This window comes from Nicotiana sylvestris, chromosome 10 (assembly GCF_000393655.2).
Source record: "Nicotiana sylvestris chromosome 10, ASM39365v2, whole genome shotgun sequence".
NCBI classification, from domain to species: domain Eukaryota; kingdom Viridiplantae; phylum Streptophyta; class Magnoliopsida; order Solanales; family Solanaceae; genus Nicotiana; species Nicotiana sylvestris.
The window spans coordinates 29,743,535-29,763,139 of record NC_091066.1 but is presented as its reverse complement, the minus strand read 5'-3'; the positions used below and the strand labels follow the sequence as shown (position 1 = coordinate 29,763,139).

Here is a 19,605-nt window from a genome sequence, read left to right as displayed (position 1 = left end):
CATTCTTCGCAGCAGTGATGACATTTGTTAAGCAGATAATGAGTGACTTGGACCGACTTCAAAGGGATCTTGCATATAGGCCAGCGGCGAGACCGAATGATGTCCCGCGGGCACCAGGAGCATTGATGTATTCATGATTTCTCATGAAGTCTGTATTTCCGTTTCGGTTAAAGTCTGTCAGTCATGTTGAGTTTGTATTTTCTTTCTGTTCTATATTTCCTTTTGTTGGAGTATGATAGCTTATTTTTGGAGTCTGTATTTCGTCTTTGCATCAGAATCTGTTAGTCTTTTGGAATTTGTTAGTTTTGAGTTTTATAATGGAAGCATTTATTTTTTTAGAGTTGTTTACTTGTGCACTTATCTGCTAGAACTACGCATGGTCTGATTCATGCGGGGACATGATACGTAGGTAATCTCTATAGGATTCGACCACCACTAAAAAGAAAAGGGGGAAATGAAAAATAAATAAAGGAGGATATAATAAAGGAAGCTTAAAAGAAGGGGCACAATTATGAGAGGCCGGAATGACGCACGCAACCGAAGCAAATGCATGATAGAAAATGGTTAATTGCCTAGGTGCATTGCATCCCAACGTGTAATTGCATATGTGTTAAACTCTAAAAACTAACAAGTTTGTTGTTTTTCAGAGAATTCAAGCAGTTAGTTTATCTAGAGGATACTGACACATTATCATTACCAAACCAGATCAAAAGGACCAATACCAGAAATCATGTCTATCCCGGATGTCGACACAAGTGTTGAGATAGAGGAGTTGGACATCAGTAAAATGAAAGAGGAGATGCTCAAACTTAAGCAACAGATGGCCGAGATGTATCAGGCCTGGTCTAAAGGACAATCACCCCCAGCTTACCCTGCTAACCTTGCTTCCACCCCACCACCAGCTCAGGCTCAGGATCATCCTGCCATCGATCCAAGCTTTCCCATTTACCAACATTACCATGGCACTACTTCTCATATGCCACAAGCTCCACTACCAAAATCAATTCCATACCCCCTCCGCCAGTCACCCCTGTCTTTGTGGCATCTCCACCAGCTGCACTTCATAGATCCTCGAGTGAGCCTATGTTCCAAGCTCAGGACAACAAGTACTACCCCCCGGAGCCCACCTTCAAAGCTCCCGAAACCTACCCTTATAATCCACGTTCTGATCTCCCGAGAGAAGCTGAGAGACCAGCCAAAAATCCCGAACATGAGGAGATATTCAGGAAAGTTAAGAGCCTAGAACAGTCATTCTGGGACATGCGAAGATTAGGAGGTCAAGTAAGTGGGGCCTACAAGGACCTATGTTTGTTTCCAAATGTGCAATTGCCGCCAGGTTTCAAGATGCCCAAGTTTGATCTATACAATGGGCACGGTGATCCAGTAGCACACTTAAGAGGTTTTTGCAGTAAGATGAGGGGAGCCGGAGGAAAAGATGAATTGTTAATGGCTTACTTCAGTCAGAGTTTGAGTGGATCAAGCATTGGAATGGTACACCCGCCAAGATCACGGAAGATGGTACACATGGGATGATCTGGCACAAGCGTTCGCTTGTCACTTCCAGTATAATCTTGAGATCATTCCAGACCGACTGTCCTTGACTAAACTGGAGAAGAAGCACAGTGAAAGCTTCAGAGAATATGGTTACCGATGGAGGGAGCAGGCAGCAAGGGTAGATCCCCCAATGAAAGAGAGCGAGATGGTTGATTACTTTTTGCAGGCTTTAGAGCCGACCTACTTTGGTCATTTGGTGTCCGCAATAGGCAAGTCTTTTAATGAGGTTGTAAAAATGGGAGGCATAGTCGAGGAGGGACTTAAGTCCAACAAGATCACGAGTTATTCAGCAATCAAGGCAACCACCCAGGCCATCCAAAATGGCACTGAGGGTGTACTTGGGGAAAAAAAGAAAGAAGATGTTGCGACAATTGAGTCCGGAGCCTGGTTCGGATCTAAAGGCCCATCACCCTACTATAACCAACCCCGACCCTACCACCAAAATTACCCCCACACTCTATATAGCCCTCCACAACAATACTACCCACCGCCAGATCCCCATTTTCCGTCCATCAGGCATAAACCTATACCCAAACCCCGACACACGCACAATGGCGTGCGCCGGCTCCACAAAATCCATACCCATCTCCACAAAACACATATCCACCCCCAAGAGCCTATAGAAATCCCCCCGGAACGGGTTTCCGACCAAGCCAAGCCTTCAAGAATGAGAGGTTATAGAAGCAAAAGACTTTCACTCCACTGGGGGAATCGTATACCAGTCTTTTCCACAGGTTGAGGCAGTTGGACATGCTGAATCCAATTGAGCCTAAAATGCCAAATCCCCCTCTTAGAAATCTTGACCACTCGGTGAGTTGTGAGTACTGTTCAGGGGCCCCTGGGCATGATACAGAGAAGTGTTGGAAACTAAAAACAGCTGTGCAAGAGCTTATTGATACTCATCGGATCGAGGTCAGGCCCCAGAAGCACCAAATATCAATCATAATCCACTGCCAGCTGACCATGAGACCCATATGATTGAGTTGGTACACAAAGGAGAAGAGCCTAAGAAACCCTCGCAGACGGTAATGATGATCCGTTCCAGTGAAACCAGTTCAAAGAAGAAGGTAACCAGTGGGAAATCAGTGGTCCAGTTGAAAAGGGTAGACAATAAGCCAGTTGTGGTAGCCGAGAAAGGGTCGTCAAGCACTGTTGCAGTGAAACCAGAGAAAGCTAAAGTGGTAGTATCAGGGGTTGCAAGTAAACCTGTTGTGGTCGTGAAGGGTGCTCGCACAGATCCTATTATTATAAAACCAGTAACTCAGCTTCCAGTGATCAACAGCAAGGCTATTCCTTGGAATTATGAACGGGTGACAGTGATTTACAAAGGGAAAGAAATCAAAGAAGAAGTTTGTGAAGCACAAGGTTTGACTCGCTCAGGAAGGTGTTTCACTCCCGAGGAGTTAAGAAGAGCTAAAGATAATCCAACGCCGGTAAAGAAAGCTGTAACTAAAGAAGAGGCAGAGGAATTTTTGAGGAAAATGAAAGTGCATGACTATTCTGTTGTAGAGCAGTTGAGGAAAACGCCCGCTCAGATCTCATTGCTCTCATTGCTAATCCATTCAGATGAGCACCGCCGATCATTGATGAAAATCCTGAATGAGGCCCATGTCCCCGACAAGATCTCGGTAAACCATCTGGAAAAGATAGCCAACAATATTTTTGAAGTAAATAGAGTCACTTTTTCCGATGATGAATTGCCCGTAGAGGGTACTGAGCATAACAAAGCCCTTTACCTTACAATGAAATGTGAGGATTCCGTGGTTACCCGGGTATTGATTGACAATGGTTCAAGTGCGAACATCTGTCCTCTCTCCCTCTAAGCAAGCTGAAAGTAGAAAATGAGAGGATCCATAAGAACAGTATCTGTGTACGGCGGGGGCAAAAACATAATGTTGGAGCTGACTATAGGTCCAGTAGAATTCACAATGGAATTCCAAGTGCTGGATATAGCTGTTTCCTACAATTTGCTATTAGGGCGACCGTGGATTCACGCCGCTAAAGCAGTACCATCAACACTCCATCAGATGGTCAAGTTTGAATGGGACAGACAGGAAATAGATGTGCACGGCGAAGATAATTTTTGCGCTCACAGCAACACCATTGTGCCATTCATTAAAATGGAAGATGACAAGGGACCATGGGTCTACCAAGTTTCTGACGCAATGTCAGTCGAGAAAGTTCTAGAAGGAAAGTGTATCCCAAATCCAAAGATAACTGCCGCATCAGTCATGGTAGCATATGAAATGCTGAAGAATGGTTTTGTACCAGGAAAGGGTTTGGGATCAGCTCTGCAAGGCATCATACAGCCCGTGTCTCTTCCTGAAAACTTGGGAACATTTGGTCTGGGACTCAAGCCCACAGCCGCAGACATAAAAAGAGCCAGGAAATTGAAACAGAGGGCATGGGTCCTTCCAAAGCCGGTCACACGTCTTTCCAAATCATTTGTCAAGTCCGGTACGAGGAGTCGCCCAGTAACAGTAATTCCCAGTTCTATGATTGATCCTGACAAAGAGTTAATTGAAAGATTTGAGAAGTTGTTCGACAGTGTGAACATGGTGGAAATTGGAGAAGGTTCTAGCAATGCGGAAGTGCAATTTGTCGGGCCAAAAACAAAGCTTAATAATTGGAAGGCAACTCATCTCCCTACTCGGAAGGAGTCTTGGTAGTTTGCTTTGATTTTCCTTTAAGTTTGTACGGATTATTCCAGGGTTGTAATCTAGATTTCATTTTTTTTCAGTCTGTTTGAGTGTGCAAACCTTGTTATCTTTTATCATTCAATGAAATACAATTTCCCTTTCTTCATCATTCCTGATGGTTTTCCTTTTTGTTTTCTTTTCTTTTCTATACAGTTCTTTTTACGCTGGTTCTAATGACATGGCATGCATAAAGAATCCGCAGCCCAGTCTTAAAAATCAATTTGATTCCGAAATATTAGTTCAAGAAGTAGATTGTGATTACGAATCAGAATACGATGATGAGGATGAAGCCTTCGAAGAGATTAGTAAGGAGTTAATTCACTTCGAAGAAAAACCCAAACCCAACCTGAATGATACAGAAGTCGTCAATTTAGGGGACACAGACAATGTCCGAGAGACTAAAATAAGTGTCCACCTCGAGCCAGAGACCCGGGAAGAGTTAATCAAAGCACTCATCGAGTACAAAGATGTTTTTGCATGGTCATATGACGACATGCCGGGTTTGAGCACTGATTTAGTGGTCCACAAATTGCCTACTGATCCAGCATTCCCTCCCGTCAAGCAAAAGTTGAGGAAATTCAAAACTGATATGAGTGTGAAGATTAAAGAAGAAATTACCAAGCAGTTGGATGCAAAGGTTATTCGGGTCACTCAATATCTTGTTTGGTTGGCTAATGTCGTGCCTGTACCAAAAAAGGACGGCAAGATCAGAGTATGCGTCGATTACCGCAATCTCAACAAAGCAAGTCCGAAGGATAACTTCCCACTACCCAATATCCACATTTTGATCGATAATTGTGCCAAGCGTGAGATAGGATCTTTTGTGGATTGTTATGCCGGGTATCATCAAATTCTAATGGATGAAGAAGATGCAGAAAAGACGGCTTTCATCACACCATGGGGGACTTATTGCTACAGGGTAATGCCATTTGGTTTGAAGAACGCTGGGGCAACTTACATGAGGGCCATGACTACCGTGTTTCATGATATGATACACAAGGAGATTGAGGTATACGTAGATGATATGATCATTAAATTGAAGCGTCAGGCCGACCACGTTGGGGATTTGAGGAAATTCTGCCAAAGGCTTCGCAGGTACAACCTCAAGCTTAACCCTGCCAAGTGTGCATTTGGTGTTTCATCCGGAAAGCTGTTGGGATTCATAGTCAGCCGGCGAGGCATCGAATTGGACCCATCAAAGATCAAAGCCATACAAGAATTGCCACCTCCGAGGAACAAGACTGAAGTGATGAGTCTGTTAGGAAGGTTGAACTACATCAGCAGGTTTATTGCTCAGCTCACGACAACTTGTGAGCCTATTTTCAAGTTGCTGAAGAAGGACGCTGCGATCAAGTGGACTGATGAGTGTCAAGAAGCATTCAACGAGATAAAGGGGTACTTGTCTAACTCGCCTGTGCTGGTACCACCAGAACCAGGGAGACCTTTGATTCTTTACTTGACTGTCCTAGAAAATTCATTTGGTTGTGTATTGGGGCAGCATGACGTCACAGTCAGGAAAGAACAGGCCATCTACTATCTTAGCAAGAAGTTCACGGCTTATGAGGTTAAGTACACTCACCTGGAAAGGACATGTTGCGCCCTAACTTGGGTGGCACAGAAATTGAAACATTATTTGTCATCCTACACTACTTACCTCATTTCACGCTTGGATCCATTGAAGTATATCTTTCAAAAGCCCATGCCGACAGGAAGACTTGTGAAGTGGCAGATTTTGCTCACAGAATTTGACATCATCTATGTGACTCGGACTGCGATGAAAGCCCAAGCATTGGCCGAGAACCCGGTCGATGAAGAGTATGAACCACTAAGGAATTATTTTCCCGATGAAGAGGTAATGCATATTGACGAGCTAGAACAAGCCGAAAAACTAGGTTGGAAACTTTTCTTTGATGGGGTTGCTAACATGAAAGGAGTGGGAATAGGAGCCGTGCTTATTTCTGAAACAAGGCATCACTATCCTGTTACAGCTCAGCTTCGTTTTCATTGTACTAACAATATGGCTGAATACGAAGCATGCATTTTGGGTTTAAGGCTAGCTGCAGACATGGATGTCCAGGAAGTCTTGGTCTTAGGAGACTCTGATCTTCTGGTACATCAAATTCAAGGAGAATGGGAAACACGCGATTTGAAGCTCATACCATACTGACAATGTTTGCATAATATTTGTCAATAGTTTCGATCAGTGGAGTTTAGGCATATTCCAAGGGTCCATAATGAGGTCGTCGATGCTTTGGCTACCCTAGCGTCAATGTTTCACCATCCGGACAAAGCCTATGTCGATCCTTTGCATATTCAAGTACAAGATCAGTATGCTTACTGCAATATGATTGAAGAAGAACTTGATGGCAAACCATGGTTCCATGATATCAAGGAGTACATCAGAATGGGGATATATCCAGTGCAAGCCACGGGGGATCAAAAAAGAACAATTCGACGGTTGGCAAGTGGATTCTTCTTAAGTGGAGGAGTGTTGTATAAAAGAACACCAGACCTTGGATTGTTAAGATGCATAGATGCTAGACAAGCTACGGCTGTCATATCCGAAGCACATTCAGGAGTCTGTGGACCACATATGAGCGGATATGTGCTGGCAAAGAAAATTCTCCGAGCAGGTTATTATTGGCTCACCATGGAGCGAGATTGTATCAGTTTTGTGCGCAAATGTCATCAGTGCATACACGGAGATTAGATTCATTTTTCCACCATCGGAATTGCACACGATGTCAGTACCATGGCCCTTCGTTGCTTGGGGCATGGATATCATTGGACCAATTGAGCCAGCAACGTCCAATGGTCATAGATTCATTCTGGTAGCCATTGATTATTTCACCAAGTGGGTTGAGGCCAAAACTTTCAAGTCTGTAACTAAGAAAGCAGTGGTCGATTTTGTTCATTCAAATATCATCTGTCGATTTGGAATCCCAAAGGTGATCATCACAGATAATGGTGCTAATCTTAACAGCAATTTGATGAAAGAAGTATGTCAACAGTTTAAGATTGCACACCGCAATTCCACCCCATATCGTCCCAAGGCGAAAGGAGCAGTTGAGGCAGCCAACAAAAACATAAACAAGATACTTCAGAAAATGGTAGAAGGTTCCAGGCAATGGCATGAAAAATTACCATTTGCGTTGCTAGGTTATCGCACTACTGTCCGTACTTCAGTAGGTGCAACCCCTTATTTGTTGGTATATGGAACCAAAGCAGTGATACCTGTGGAAGTTGAAATCTCGTCCCTTCGGATTGTCGCTGAGGCTGAGATTGATAATGATGAGTGGATCAAAACCCGTTTGGAGCAGTTGAGCTTGATTGATGAAAAATGATTAGCAGCTGTGTGTCATGGCCAGTTGTATCAAAAGGGAATGGCAAGAGCATATAATAAAAAGGTGTGTCCCCGGAAGTTTGAAGTGGGCCAGCAAGTGCTGAAATGCATCCTTCCACATCAAGTTGGGGCAAAAGACAAGTTCGCCCCGAATTGGAAAGTGTCATTCATTGTAACCAGAGTATTGTCCAATGGTGTTTTATGTTTAACAGATATCGAAGGAAAATGCATAGACATGACTATCAATTCTGATGCAGTAAAAAGATATTATGTATGATTTCTTTGTTATAATTGTTGATTGTTTGTATTTGGCATTTTTTCGAAGATTGAAATGACGAAGGCAATTTGTTCTACTATCTAAACACTTTGCCCTTTGTTTCCCCTTTCTGAGCCTTATTTATTTCTTTCATACCCCTCTTTTGGAATCAATCACGAAAAAGAAAGAAAAGAAAAAGGGAAAAGAAAAGAAGTGAAAAGTATAACAACAAGGAAATTCAGGTGTGAACTACGTTTGACCTGATTCCTATTAAGGATACGTAGGCAACTTTACGGTTCGGTCATGGTAAAATAAAAGTCAAAAGATCCCCAAGCAAGAAACTAGGGCAGAGGTTGTATTTGTAATAAGAAATGTGATTCCAAAAGTTGTAATTTTAAACCCATGTCAAATTGTTTTGAGCCTTTGATACCCTTTATTTCTAACCCCATCCAAAAGCCCACATTACTGTCCAAAAGACCTTCCGATCAGTTTTCGAGAGATGCCAAGTCGAGAAAATAGAGGTGATTCATATCAGGGTAACACTCTGGTCCAATCAGGGAAAGTAATGAAAATGAGAGAGTCTTATTGGTGAAAACCCTCACGGGCACCATGAGGCGACGAAAGCTGAGAGAAAATAAAAATGATAGAGTCTTATTGGTGAAAACCTTCACGGGCACCATCAGGCGACAAAGAATTGAGGAATCAACAAATGAGAGAGGTTTGTTGGTGAAAACCCTTCAGGGCACTGCAAGTCGAACAAGATCCGTAAAGTTGGCGAAAAGTAAATTAGGTTGTGGAACATCTTGGAGCATAAAGTAAAACAATTGGAAAAGAGATTGGTTAAATAGACTGGGCCGATTAATCCAAAATGCATACCATGATCATTGGTGCCAGTGACTCCACTCAGATAAGTTCTTTTTTCCTATCTCCAACAGTTATCCAAATTCAGATTTTCTTCTTTATTCATAATTCCCAAAATCATTGCATTTCATTGCTGTTAATTTTTCTAAGTTTAGCCTTGTTTCAACAAATAAGAAGGAATTTCAAAGCTTACTACCAGTTTCGAAATTGCACAAAGCAAAATACGGCTAGAACATGCCAGAGATGATATGATGAAAAGTGGGACATATGGTGTAAGCAAAAGTTAAATCGGTGGAATGGTTCAGTAATGTCGTGGGAGATATACGAGTTCAGATAGAAAGGTCAGAAATGGAGAACAACAGTTGGGGATCTTGCAGTTAAGGATCAGTCAGAAGGTCAAAACAATCCTTCGACCATGTTCAAGGCAGTCGAAATGAAGCAGAGCCTAGCAAAGAGAAAACCACCCCCAACAAGAATTCCACAACTAACCGCCACGTTTAAATTGACAAGATTTTCTTTGATTTGAAATAGGGGCAAAGATGGCATTTGTTTCAGGAAGCACCTTGTAAGGAAGACAAGTACCATGCAGGTTTGATCGCAGAATTCTCAGGACCCTCCTGGAAAATGGGACTTAGTTTAAAATTCAAAATACACGACTGAGTAGCAAGATTTGGCATAAATGTACCCCAAAAGAATATAAGTTGGTTTCAAAATTTTCATTCTGGAGATAGAATTTAGTTAGGAGTTGTCAGGACCCTCCTGGAAAATAGGACCTAGTTTAAAATTTAAAACAGTCATGAGTAGTAAAATCTAGCATAAATGTATCCCAAGGAATAAGATGGTTTTAAAGTTCGCATGTTTAAGATATGATTCAATTAGGAGTTTTCAGGACCCTCCTGGATAATGGGACCTAGCTTTGAGATCTCCATTAGATAACAAGGTTTAGCATAAGTTCTTGTTGTAGGGTAATATAATTTAGCCGTAGAATTGTCACTCTTAAGATAAGACTTGATTTAAGAGTTGTCAGGGCCCGCCTGGATAATGGGACGTAGTTTAAAACTGGTTTGGATAACAAGATTTAGCATAAGACATACCCTTCAGTAGATATAATTTAGCTCTAAAATTGTCGTTTAATTAAGAATTGTCAGGACCCTCCTGGATAATGGGGAGTAGTTTAAGACCTCCTTAGATAACAAGATATAGCTTAGATTTAAAATCGTCGTTTAGTTAAGAGTTGTCAGGACCCCCCTGGATAATGGGACCTAGCTTTCAAATTCTTAGTAATATTTGGTGATGTGATTCAGTTTAAACTCACAGATGCGCCCAGCTACCAAACTGGGGCAGAAAATTTTCTTTTGTTTTGTCTATTTTTGTTGAAGTCAGGTGCCCATCTGAAGAATAGGGAGAACAACACAGATATCAAAGATAAGAGTGTGACCAAGTACTAGCAATCAGGCGTCCACCTGGAGAACAAGGAACAATAGTTGAAGTATCAGCAATCAGGCGTCCACCTGGAGAACAAGGAACAACAGTTCGAGTTTCGGCAATCAGGAGCCCACCTGGAGAACAAGGGAAAACAAATCAGGTTTCAAGGAAGATTGGCACAAGTATTGGTAATCAGGCGCCCACCTGGAGGAACGAGGGAGAACAAGTCAAAGAAAAGCAGTTTCAAGAAGAAGATGGACCAAGTTTCAGAAATCAGGCGTCCACCTGGAGAACAAGGAAAGACGGTTGAAATTTCAGCAGTCAGGAGCCCACCTGGAGAACAAGGGAATACATTCGAGTTTTAGCAGTCAGGAGCCCACCTGGAGAGCAAGGGAATACATTTCGAGTTCAGCAATCAGGAACCTACCTGGAGAACAAGAGAATACATTTCAAGTTTCAGCAGTCAGGAGCCCACCTGGAGAACAAGAGAATACATTCGAGTTTTAGCAGTCACGAGCCCACATGGAGAGCAAGGGAATACACTTCCATTTTTGGCAATCAGGCGCCCACCTGGAGAGCAAGGGAATACAATTCAAGTTTTGGCAATCAGGCGCCTACCTGGAGAGCAAGGGAATACAGTTCAAGTATTGGTAATCAGGAGCCTACCTGAAGAACGAAGGGAAGCAACAAGTCAAGTGTTGGTAATCAGGAGCCCACCTAAAGAACGAAGGGAAACAATTCAAGTTTTGAGGAAAAGCAGTGCAAGTATTGGCAATCAGGAGCCCACCTGGAGAACGAAGGGAAGCAGCAAGGTTCAAAGGAGTTCAGCAATCAGGAAACCACCTGAAAAACGAAGGGAAGTAGTTCAAGTTTCGAGGAAAACAACGCAAGTGTTAGTAATCAGGAGCCCACCTGGAGAACGAAGGGAAGCAGCAAGGTTCAAAGGAAGACAACAATCAGGAGCCCACTTGAAGAACAAAGGGAAAGCATCTTAGAATGCAATTCAAGTCAGCAACAAAGGAATCTCACTCAGAGAGTACAAGTCAGCAGGGCAGCAGAAACTGCAAGTTCAAGATATAGACAGGATTCTTGTAATTCGTATATCATAGTTTAGTCTGGCTTCTTTTATTTTGTCACGGTGTAATAAGGAGTTCAGTAAGCAGAAACAACAGCGATAGCAGCAAAATCACAGCTCTTCGGTAGTACCAGCTACCAAAACTTCTTGAACTACATGCAACCTGATTCCCCTATAACCCGGGATATGTAGGTTGTCCAAAATCAAGCCTCGGTTGCACCCTTTCTCTTTTCTCTTATCCTAACTTCTTCCCTTTTGAATAAAAATATGTTCAAAAATTAGTCACATGGCTCACCTTATCTTTGCTTGAAAACTCTTCATGTTTCCAAACAAAGAGGGGCAGTTGTGAGCACCTAATTTTTGATAATATTTACTTTTTTATCATTTCTTCTATGTAAATATTTTAGGGGTTTTAACCTACAATTTTTAGCTTTGTTACACTTTTTATTATAGGGTAAAAATACAAAATTTAAAAGGTGAATTATTACTATTAATATTATTTTATTTTATTTTATTTTATTTTTAAATAATAAAACAATTCCGAAAAAATATTAATTTTTTTTTAACTTTCAGGAGTGATTTAGAAAATAAGAAAAAGGGAAGTATTGAATAAAAAAAATAAAAGTAAAAGTAGGTGGAATTCTCTTTTAAAAAGTAAAAGAAAGTAGAAAATTAAAAAAATAAAAGTAAAGTTTTGTGGAAATTTTAAAAAAATAAAAAGTAAAAGAAAGTTGGAATTAAAAAACAAATATAAAGGTATCTGAAAATTAAAAAAATTTAAAGTAAAAGAAAGTAGCATTTTTAAAAGAAAAGCAAAAGAAAGTAGATTGTTTTTTTAAGAAAAGTTAAATAAGTGGAATTCTCTTTTAAAAAGTAAACAAGTGAGATTTTAAATAAGATAAAAGTAATTAAGTTGAAATTTAAAAAATAAAAGTAAAGAAATGTGGGATTTCTTTTTATAAAAAAAATAAAAGCAATTTGTAAGTGGGATTTCTTTTAATTAAAAAATAATAAAATATTTTTAAAAAAAAAATCTGAAAAATCTCGAAAATTTTGCTATAAATAGAAGAGAAAATTTGAGAAGAAGAAAGAAAAAAAAGAGGGGGAGGGGGGAGGAGAGAAATTTAGGTTGAAAATTTTCATTAAATTTTTCTTTCAATATTTCGGCCTTGAATCTTGGGTTTGAAGAAGAGTTGATAGAGATTTTGTTGTTGCTGTTGTATTGACTTTACAACTTTCAGATTTTATTCATTTGAATTCACTCTCTTGTAGGTATTTAATTCAAGCTCTTGAGTTAAAAAATGTCGGAGCATCTTTATTGAAGCAGAAACAAATTGATTTGGTTCTTTTGATAAAGTTTCTTTCGTATTTAATCTGTTCGCATGAATGATGTTTCTTTCATTGGGTGAATTGAGATTTGCAAATGTTAACGTTATTTTAGTATGTTCATGACTCTGTCTCGTTTTTTTATTTTTTACTTTTTTTTTTATTTTTCTTGGCTCATGACTTGTAACCAGCAGGTATTGTTTGTTTACATTTAGATTTTAAGCTCATGTAGCACCATGTTCATATTTTAAAATTTAAAGAAGTATGTCAAGTTGAACAATTTGTCAACATTAAGATGTAAAAAAAAATAGATTGCGTTAGTGGAAGGATCTTATCTTCAGTTTATGTTATTGACTGCATATTTTCTTAAATTAACCATGTGAAGATTCAACTTCCTCTGCTTCAAATGGCACTGTAGAAGTTATAGTGGTGATACAACAACTTTCTCTTTAGCATAGTATTAAATAAATTAATTACTTTAAGTGTTCTTTGTTATAATCAAGTTTAAAATGCATTTTTGTACGTCCATGTTTGTTTTGTTCCTTCTGGTTCATCCGAATAGTTCTCAGCATGGTTTCTTTTTTTTGTGCTCATATGGTCATTTAAGATTCATTATTTTGTTATAAAATTTTGTTAGTTTCTTTCTAGAATTTGAAAACGAAAGTCGGTCTTTTGAAGATGATATGGAGATGAACCCAAAGCTGGCACCTGTCTTTTGTTATTTTCACATAAATGTCAACTCCACCTTTCTGAATTGTAGTATGCTATAACAAAAGGCTCCAGTGATATACATGTAGCTAATCCATTTTTTTAGGCCTTTTGTACTTATCAATTTATACCACTCCATCCACAATAAAACATCAAAACTCATGGCCCTCATTTAATTAATTTTAAATCCTTAGAATTCGAGGCATGCCATTTAGCGAATTTTCTATGGCCCTCGCAAAGTTGAAAAATGCGTAGTTGTTTTAGGCGCGTAATTTGAAATTACCTTCCTAAACTCGGGTGTGCATTTCATGTGACCCAAATCCAAATCCCAACAACGTTAAATAAAATGTGTCGTAGACCGTGGGTGCATTTATGTAACATGGTTCAAGACATATTTTAAACGACGCTGCAATCTTCCTAAAAATGACTAAGAGCGATTAATAAGTTAAAATTGAACCATAGGCTAAAACATGTATTAAAATCAGATAATTGGCCAATTATAACGGTTGAGCGACCGTGCTAGAACCACGGAACCCGAGAATGTCTAACACCTTCTCCCGGGTTAACAGAATTCCTTACCCGGATTTATGTGTTTGCGGACTGTAAAACAGAGTCAATCTTTTCCTCGATTCGGGATTTGAACCGGTGACTTGGGACACCATAAATTATCCCAAGTGGCGACTCTGAATTTTTAATAATAAATGAATCCCATTTCGATTGTCACTTTAAGTTGGAAAAAACTCCCTTATACCCTTTCCGGGGTGTAGGAAAAAAGGAGTTGTGACACATGGTACCCGGATTATGTGAATTTATGAGTGGGGTACTTCATCTTGAAATTGAATCTGAAGCTATAAAGAGGTTTCTACATGATGTGAACTTCTACTACTGGATGAGCCTTTCTTGTACAGCCAGTGTGCTGATTAGTTGATGATGAGATGCATTCGTGAAAAGGAGGTGGAATTTGTGTTGTATGATTGTCATGCCTCACTGTATGGAGGCCATCATAGAGGCGATAGACAGCTACAAAAGTTTTACCATCTGGGTTCTTTTGGCCAACATTGTTCAAGGATACCCATGCATTTTTTAAGAAGTGTGACCAATGTTAGAGATCAGGAACAATCACAAAGAGGCATGAGATGCCTTTGAATAACACTCTGGAGGTAGATATTTTTAATGTGTGGGGGATAGACTTCATGGGAACGTTCCCATTGTCTAGAGGAAACAAATATATCTTGCTAGTAGTTGACTACGTGTTAAAATGGGTAGAGGTGATCGCATTGCCAACCAATGATGCCAAGGTGGTAGCTGCTTTTGTGAAGAAAAACATATTCTCGAGGTTTGGGACTCCGCGTGCCTTAATTAGTGATGAAAGGACACATTTCTGCAATCGGTTGTTCAATATTTTTATAGACAAATATGGGGTCCGCCACAGAGTTGCCATGACATATCATCCGCAAACAAGTGGACAAGCTGAGATGTCCAACAGAAGAATAAAGCAGATATTAGAGAAGACAGTGAGTGTGAATAGGAAGGATTGGGTTGCAAACTTAGATGATACCTTGTGGGCATATAGAACTACATACAAAATACCAATTGGGGCGTCGCCGTATAAGCTTGTTTATGAGAAGGCATGTCAATTGCCAGTTGAACTTGAACACAAGGCGTATTGGGAAATTAAAAAGTTGAATATGGACTTTGAAGTCGTGGGCGAGAAAAGGCTCTTGCAGTTGAATGAGTTAGATGAGTTCAGGTTGCACTCTTATGAAATGCTAAGCTTTATAAGGAGAAAACAAAAGGATGGCATGACATGCGTATCAAGCCACATTACCTTGAACTGGGCCAAAAGGTACAATTGCTCAATTTTTGGCTCAAGTTGTTTCCTGGGAAGTTAAAATTGAGGTGGTCAGGTCCACTTGAGGTGGTGAGAGACACTCTTTATGGTGCAATTGAGATGCGTGCTTTAAATGGTGAAAGAGAATTTTAGTGAACGGGCAAAGAGTCAAGCACTATAAGGGAGGTGTTATTGATCGTGAAAAGTCCAGAGTAATACTGATGAGTAAGCGAGGTCCTACGTCGTGGCGCAACGTTAAATCAGGTGCTTGTTGGGAGGCAACCCAATTTTTATTGCTTTCATAGTTTAGCTTTTAAAAAAAAATTAGTTAGTTAGACTAGACTAGAGTATTTTTTTTGTTTTTTTTATAGACATAAAAATCATATGTGGAATGGTGTGGGGTATGTAAATTGGATATATAAAGTGCTCGGGGAGGTCGGGGAGTTCAAATAAATAAATAAAAATGAGAAACCAGCGCCCAGGCCAGTGCCAGCGCTACCTGGGTCGCAGAAAACAGAATGATTTTTCCCCTAGCGCCAGGCCTAGCATGTACCTTGGTTGGGGTTGGCAGGTAAGTAAATTTTTGTTCTTCTTTTTCATTTTTCATTTTTGTTTTATTGTTTTTATTACCCATACCCATAAAACCCAACCCACATACCCATTTACCCTCACATTATAACCCATAGCCAATAACCCAGCCTATCGTCACAAAAATTAAAAAAACTCTAACCCTTAACCCCATCTCCCTCTCACTCGTATCTCTCTATCTCTATCTCTATCTCTGAAATGCAGCTCTCTCTCCTTCTCTCAAGTTTTTTTTGTTTTCCTCATTGTATTCCTCTTCAATCATCTAGGTATGTTTCCTCCTTCTCCCCTTTTCTTTCATATTGTAGATTATGTTCCCCATCCCCCCCCCCAAATGCCCCATTCCCCAATCTCCCCATAAGTTGCTTCTTAGAACTTGTTTCTATGGTGGGTGGACCGAGGTGGAACGAAAGTGGTTATCACAACTTGGTTGTTGTGTTATATACGGAGTAGTAAACTAAAATTCTCTCTACTTTGTTAAAATTTTGGAGGGCCACCATGTTCCACCATTATTGAATTGAGTTGACCAGGCTTAATTCCCACCATGTGTTTGATAGAATGCTTGAAAAAGTACTTTGTGCACTGGTGAAGTCTGAGTAACCGCGTTTAGTTGTATGTGATATCGGGCTAAGTGTGGGATGTTTGGGGGTGGTTTTACATAACCCGAAGCTTGTCTTTAATGTTCACATGCTATAACAATGCCACTCACACCATGTATCTTGTATTATGTATGTTGTAGCACTTTGTTAGAATTAGCTAATGTAGTGTATTAGTTGTAGAGATTGTGGACCATGTGTTACTTGCTTGCACTAAGGCTAAGTCGCTTCACCATGTTCAACCACTTGATTTGTGTGGCATAGTTAGTGAATTATGATTGTGTGACATGGGGAAGTCTTGAGTACCCATCGTCGTGTTGTGCAACACTTGAGCGCTTTAAATTAATATTGTGAGTATATTGCATAGAGCCTTCGGTTTTAAGTGTGGGGTCATCTTTGACTCACACGATAACATTAGGCGGATTTCTTGATTCATTCTCACATTCATGATTATTTGTGTTTTATGTTGATATGACTCGTGATAGTTTGAACAAGGGTAAAGGAGTGGGGAAGTCCTCAACCACTGCTCCCACTCTTAAAAAATGCAAGTAAGGGGAAGGATCATCTCAACAAGCTAAAGAAAAACAGGTTGCCGATGGATCGAAGAAGGCACCACTGGGACCAAGGCCTCATTTGGATCTAGTTCGTGAGGATGCCATCTAATGGCATAATAACTTTATGCCATATGGGCGGTATGTCTCCGAAATGGGAATTAATGTGAAAACTCTAGAAAAGAACTTCTCGGATGTGTTTGCCCGGTTGAGAGAAATTAAGATGGATAAGTTCCTAGAGTTCTCGGGCCATGCAAATTTGAGCATGGTGCGATAACTTTATGCAAATTAGAATGGGGACTTGTTCAAGTCATGGCTCCATGTAAAGGAGGTGCCAATAGATAGGCATTCCTTATGCGAATTTTTGGGAGTTGATAGCCGCAACCCGCAAAGGCTACAAAAGTTTGTGAAATGCCCGAGTTACCAGGCTATACGTCACACTCTATGTGGCGTCAATTCGAATGCAAAGTGGACAAGAACTAATAGTGTTACCCATCTTTATATGATCCGCTTCGACTTCAACAAAACCGCCAAGGTGTGGAAAAATTTCGTGCAAGATAGACCAATGCAGTTGAGCACACTAATGAATGCACTCGAGCTCGAGTGTGTGAGATATTTTTTTGATGACTGGGCGACCCATCAATGTGGGAGAGATCATGCTAGGGGAGATGGCCCACACACGATTTGGGCAAAAAAATTAAGAGATTCTTCTTTGGTAATTTCCCCACGCAATACATACTGTCTCGGGGGGGGGGGGTACCTGAATACCCCGATATGACGAGGTTGTGGAGGCTCCTAAGGGTTTGATGGGCGTCACGTCATTGCTAGAGTCTATGTCTAAGATTATCCAGGCGGCATGGAATGAGAGAGACGAGAACTTCAACAGGTATCTCTATAGCTCTCTAAATGTGATCATGAGCAGGTTGGCTTGTCGGACAAAGAGCTCATGCATCTATGTAATGATCTGTCCAGTTCTTCAAAAGAAATGTTGGAAATTGCAGCTGGCAGTCCCGTTCACCCGTCAGAGGATGAGAACACCCACAAAGGCTCTGACACAAAGGATAAGATTGGTGATGAAGTCACGGGCCTATGGATTTGGTGCCCCTGGGAGTGGATGATGATGATGAGCTCGGAGCTGCGGCTAGTAGGCATTTTGAGGAGGGGGAATCTAACTAACAGGGAGTTCTTCTTTCCACCTTACTTTGTTTCAAATTCTTACATGCATCGGGGACTATGCATATGCTTAGTTTTCTTTAGGAACCCGTAGTAGACATAGTCTACTTTTAGAGAAAAAAAATTTAAAAATGAAAATTAAAAAAATTTAGAAAAAGTTCAGACTTTTTTCCTGACGATGGATCTCTTGGATAATTTTCTTGAGGGATTAAAGTTCGATTAAAAGCACCAAAAAGTATTATTTTTTTTTAGAATAGTTAGGTAGTATCCCTTGGTTTTTCTTTGGCCGCCGTTTTTTTCCAAGGGTATTGCTCAAACCGGGTACTTTGTTTTTTTAAGAGTAGGATAGGAAGAAACATGAGTTGCTCTAAGGTACCTATTGATATGTTTGATGCTGGCATATTAGGCGATGACATGTGCTCTATCTTCCTGTACATTTGATTTGAATTGTGATGCCCGAGTAAAATAAATAGCCTAATCTGTGAAGCCTTTTCTCAGTTGTTTGACTTGTATGCCACCTAGTGTAATATTGCTTAAATTTTCTCAACTATATGTGCTTGCTTGACTTGAGAGTTGAATAGAAACGTCTTGATTAAATCATGTGTAATGTGTGTGTGAGGATTTGTGATATTTTGTGCTATCCTGTGTAGTCTAGAACTTGCCCCGTCTATTAATCGAAGCAAAATTATTAAGTTGTGCTATTCTAGGAGATAACGTAGGCATTTCTTGCTTGATCATAGATTTGCTTGTCACTTAAAAAAAGAAAATTTTTCGTTGCTAGCCCGTTGAGCCAATAGACCTTTTCTTTGTCACCCACATTACAAGTCATATCCCTATTTTGTTCTTAATTTGAGATTGTTGAACTTTTACCTCCGAAGACACTTAGACGCTAAAAGAAGTAAGATGGGAGATTGGGAAGTAGCTTTCGAGTGGAACTATGGAAGGGCCCTTAAGGTGCACTAAAGTTGTGAAAAAATATCACTAGCTGATGAACCTTAATGCATGTGTAGAAGAAAAAAAAAAGAAAAAGAAAAAATTGCAAGAAAGAAAAAATAATAGTTCAAATAATGTAGAAGAACACACATCTCTTAATCTCACTAATTCGTGCTAATAGAAATATATAAGTGCTTAATTGAAAAAAAAAACTAGGTTATATATGGTTTGTGGCGAGTGAATTGGTTGAAAAGATGTGCTTGATTTTAAGTGTAGTGTATTAAAGTGATTAGGAGGGTTAGTCACTATTCCTAAATATATCCTACTCGTCCCTTAGCCTACATTACAACCTTAAAGTCCTAATTGATCCTAGATTTGGCTAGCTTAGATTAGTAGAGATGTACACTATGGGCAAGCTTATGATACGACCATGGGATGCACATGGAATTCTTTGTGAGAGTGAGTGAATTTTATTCAATTGTGTGATGTCCTTAATTTATGTTCAATGGCATATTTGAACGTGTGAACTATTTCTATATTCACTCTTTTCATTTGTGGCAAGGGCACTTGATCTCATGACGGATTGGTAATATTGTAAACTTCTCTTGTTGGTGAGTGCGCGAGTTGAGGGTGCTTAGTGGTAATGAGTCGGCTCGTGAGGTAGGGTGGTTACGGATGGGTTGTTTGAA

At 40.1% G+C, this 19,605-nt stretch overlaps 1 protein-coding gene across 1 annotated transcript; it reads left to right on the top strand.

Annotated features, from left to right (window-relative positions):
* The first annotated feature begins 6,027 nt into the window (after positions 1 to 6,027).
* Positions 6,028 to 17,928, top strand: LOC138879142 (uncharacterized). Its single transcript, XM_070158731.1, has 5 exons — positions 6,028 to 6,333; positions 6,448 to 6,647; positions 9,245 to 9,302; positions 14,354 to 14,997; positions 17,733 to 17,928. Exons 1-5 carry the CDS (start codon positions 6,028 to 6,030, stop codon positions 17,926 to 17,928), a joined length of 1,404 nt encoding a protein of 467 aa, XP_070014832.1.
* The last annotated feature ends 1,677 nt before the right edge of the window (positions 17,929 to 19,605 follow it).

Coding starts and splice junctions, on each gene's coding strand:
- LOC138879142 (XM_070158731.1), top strand. CDS start 6,028: ATGAAAGCCCAAGCATTGGCCGAGAACCCGGTCGATGAAGAGTATGAA. Junction 6,648..9,244: donor TGGTTCCATGATATCAAGGA/GTACATCAGAAT, acceptor GATTTGAAATAG/GGGCAAAGATGGCATTTGTT. Junction 14,998..17,732: donor AATGAGTTAGATGAGTTCAG/GTTGCACTCTTA, acceptor GATCATGAGCAG/GTTGGCTTGTCGGACAAAGA.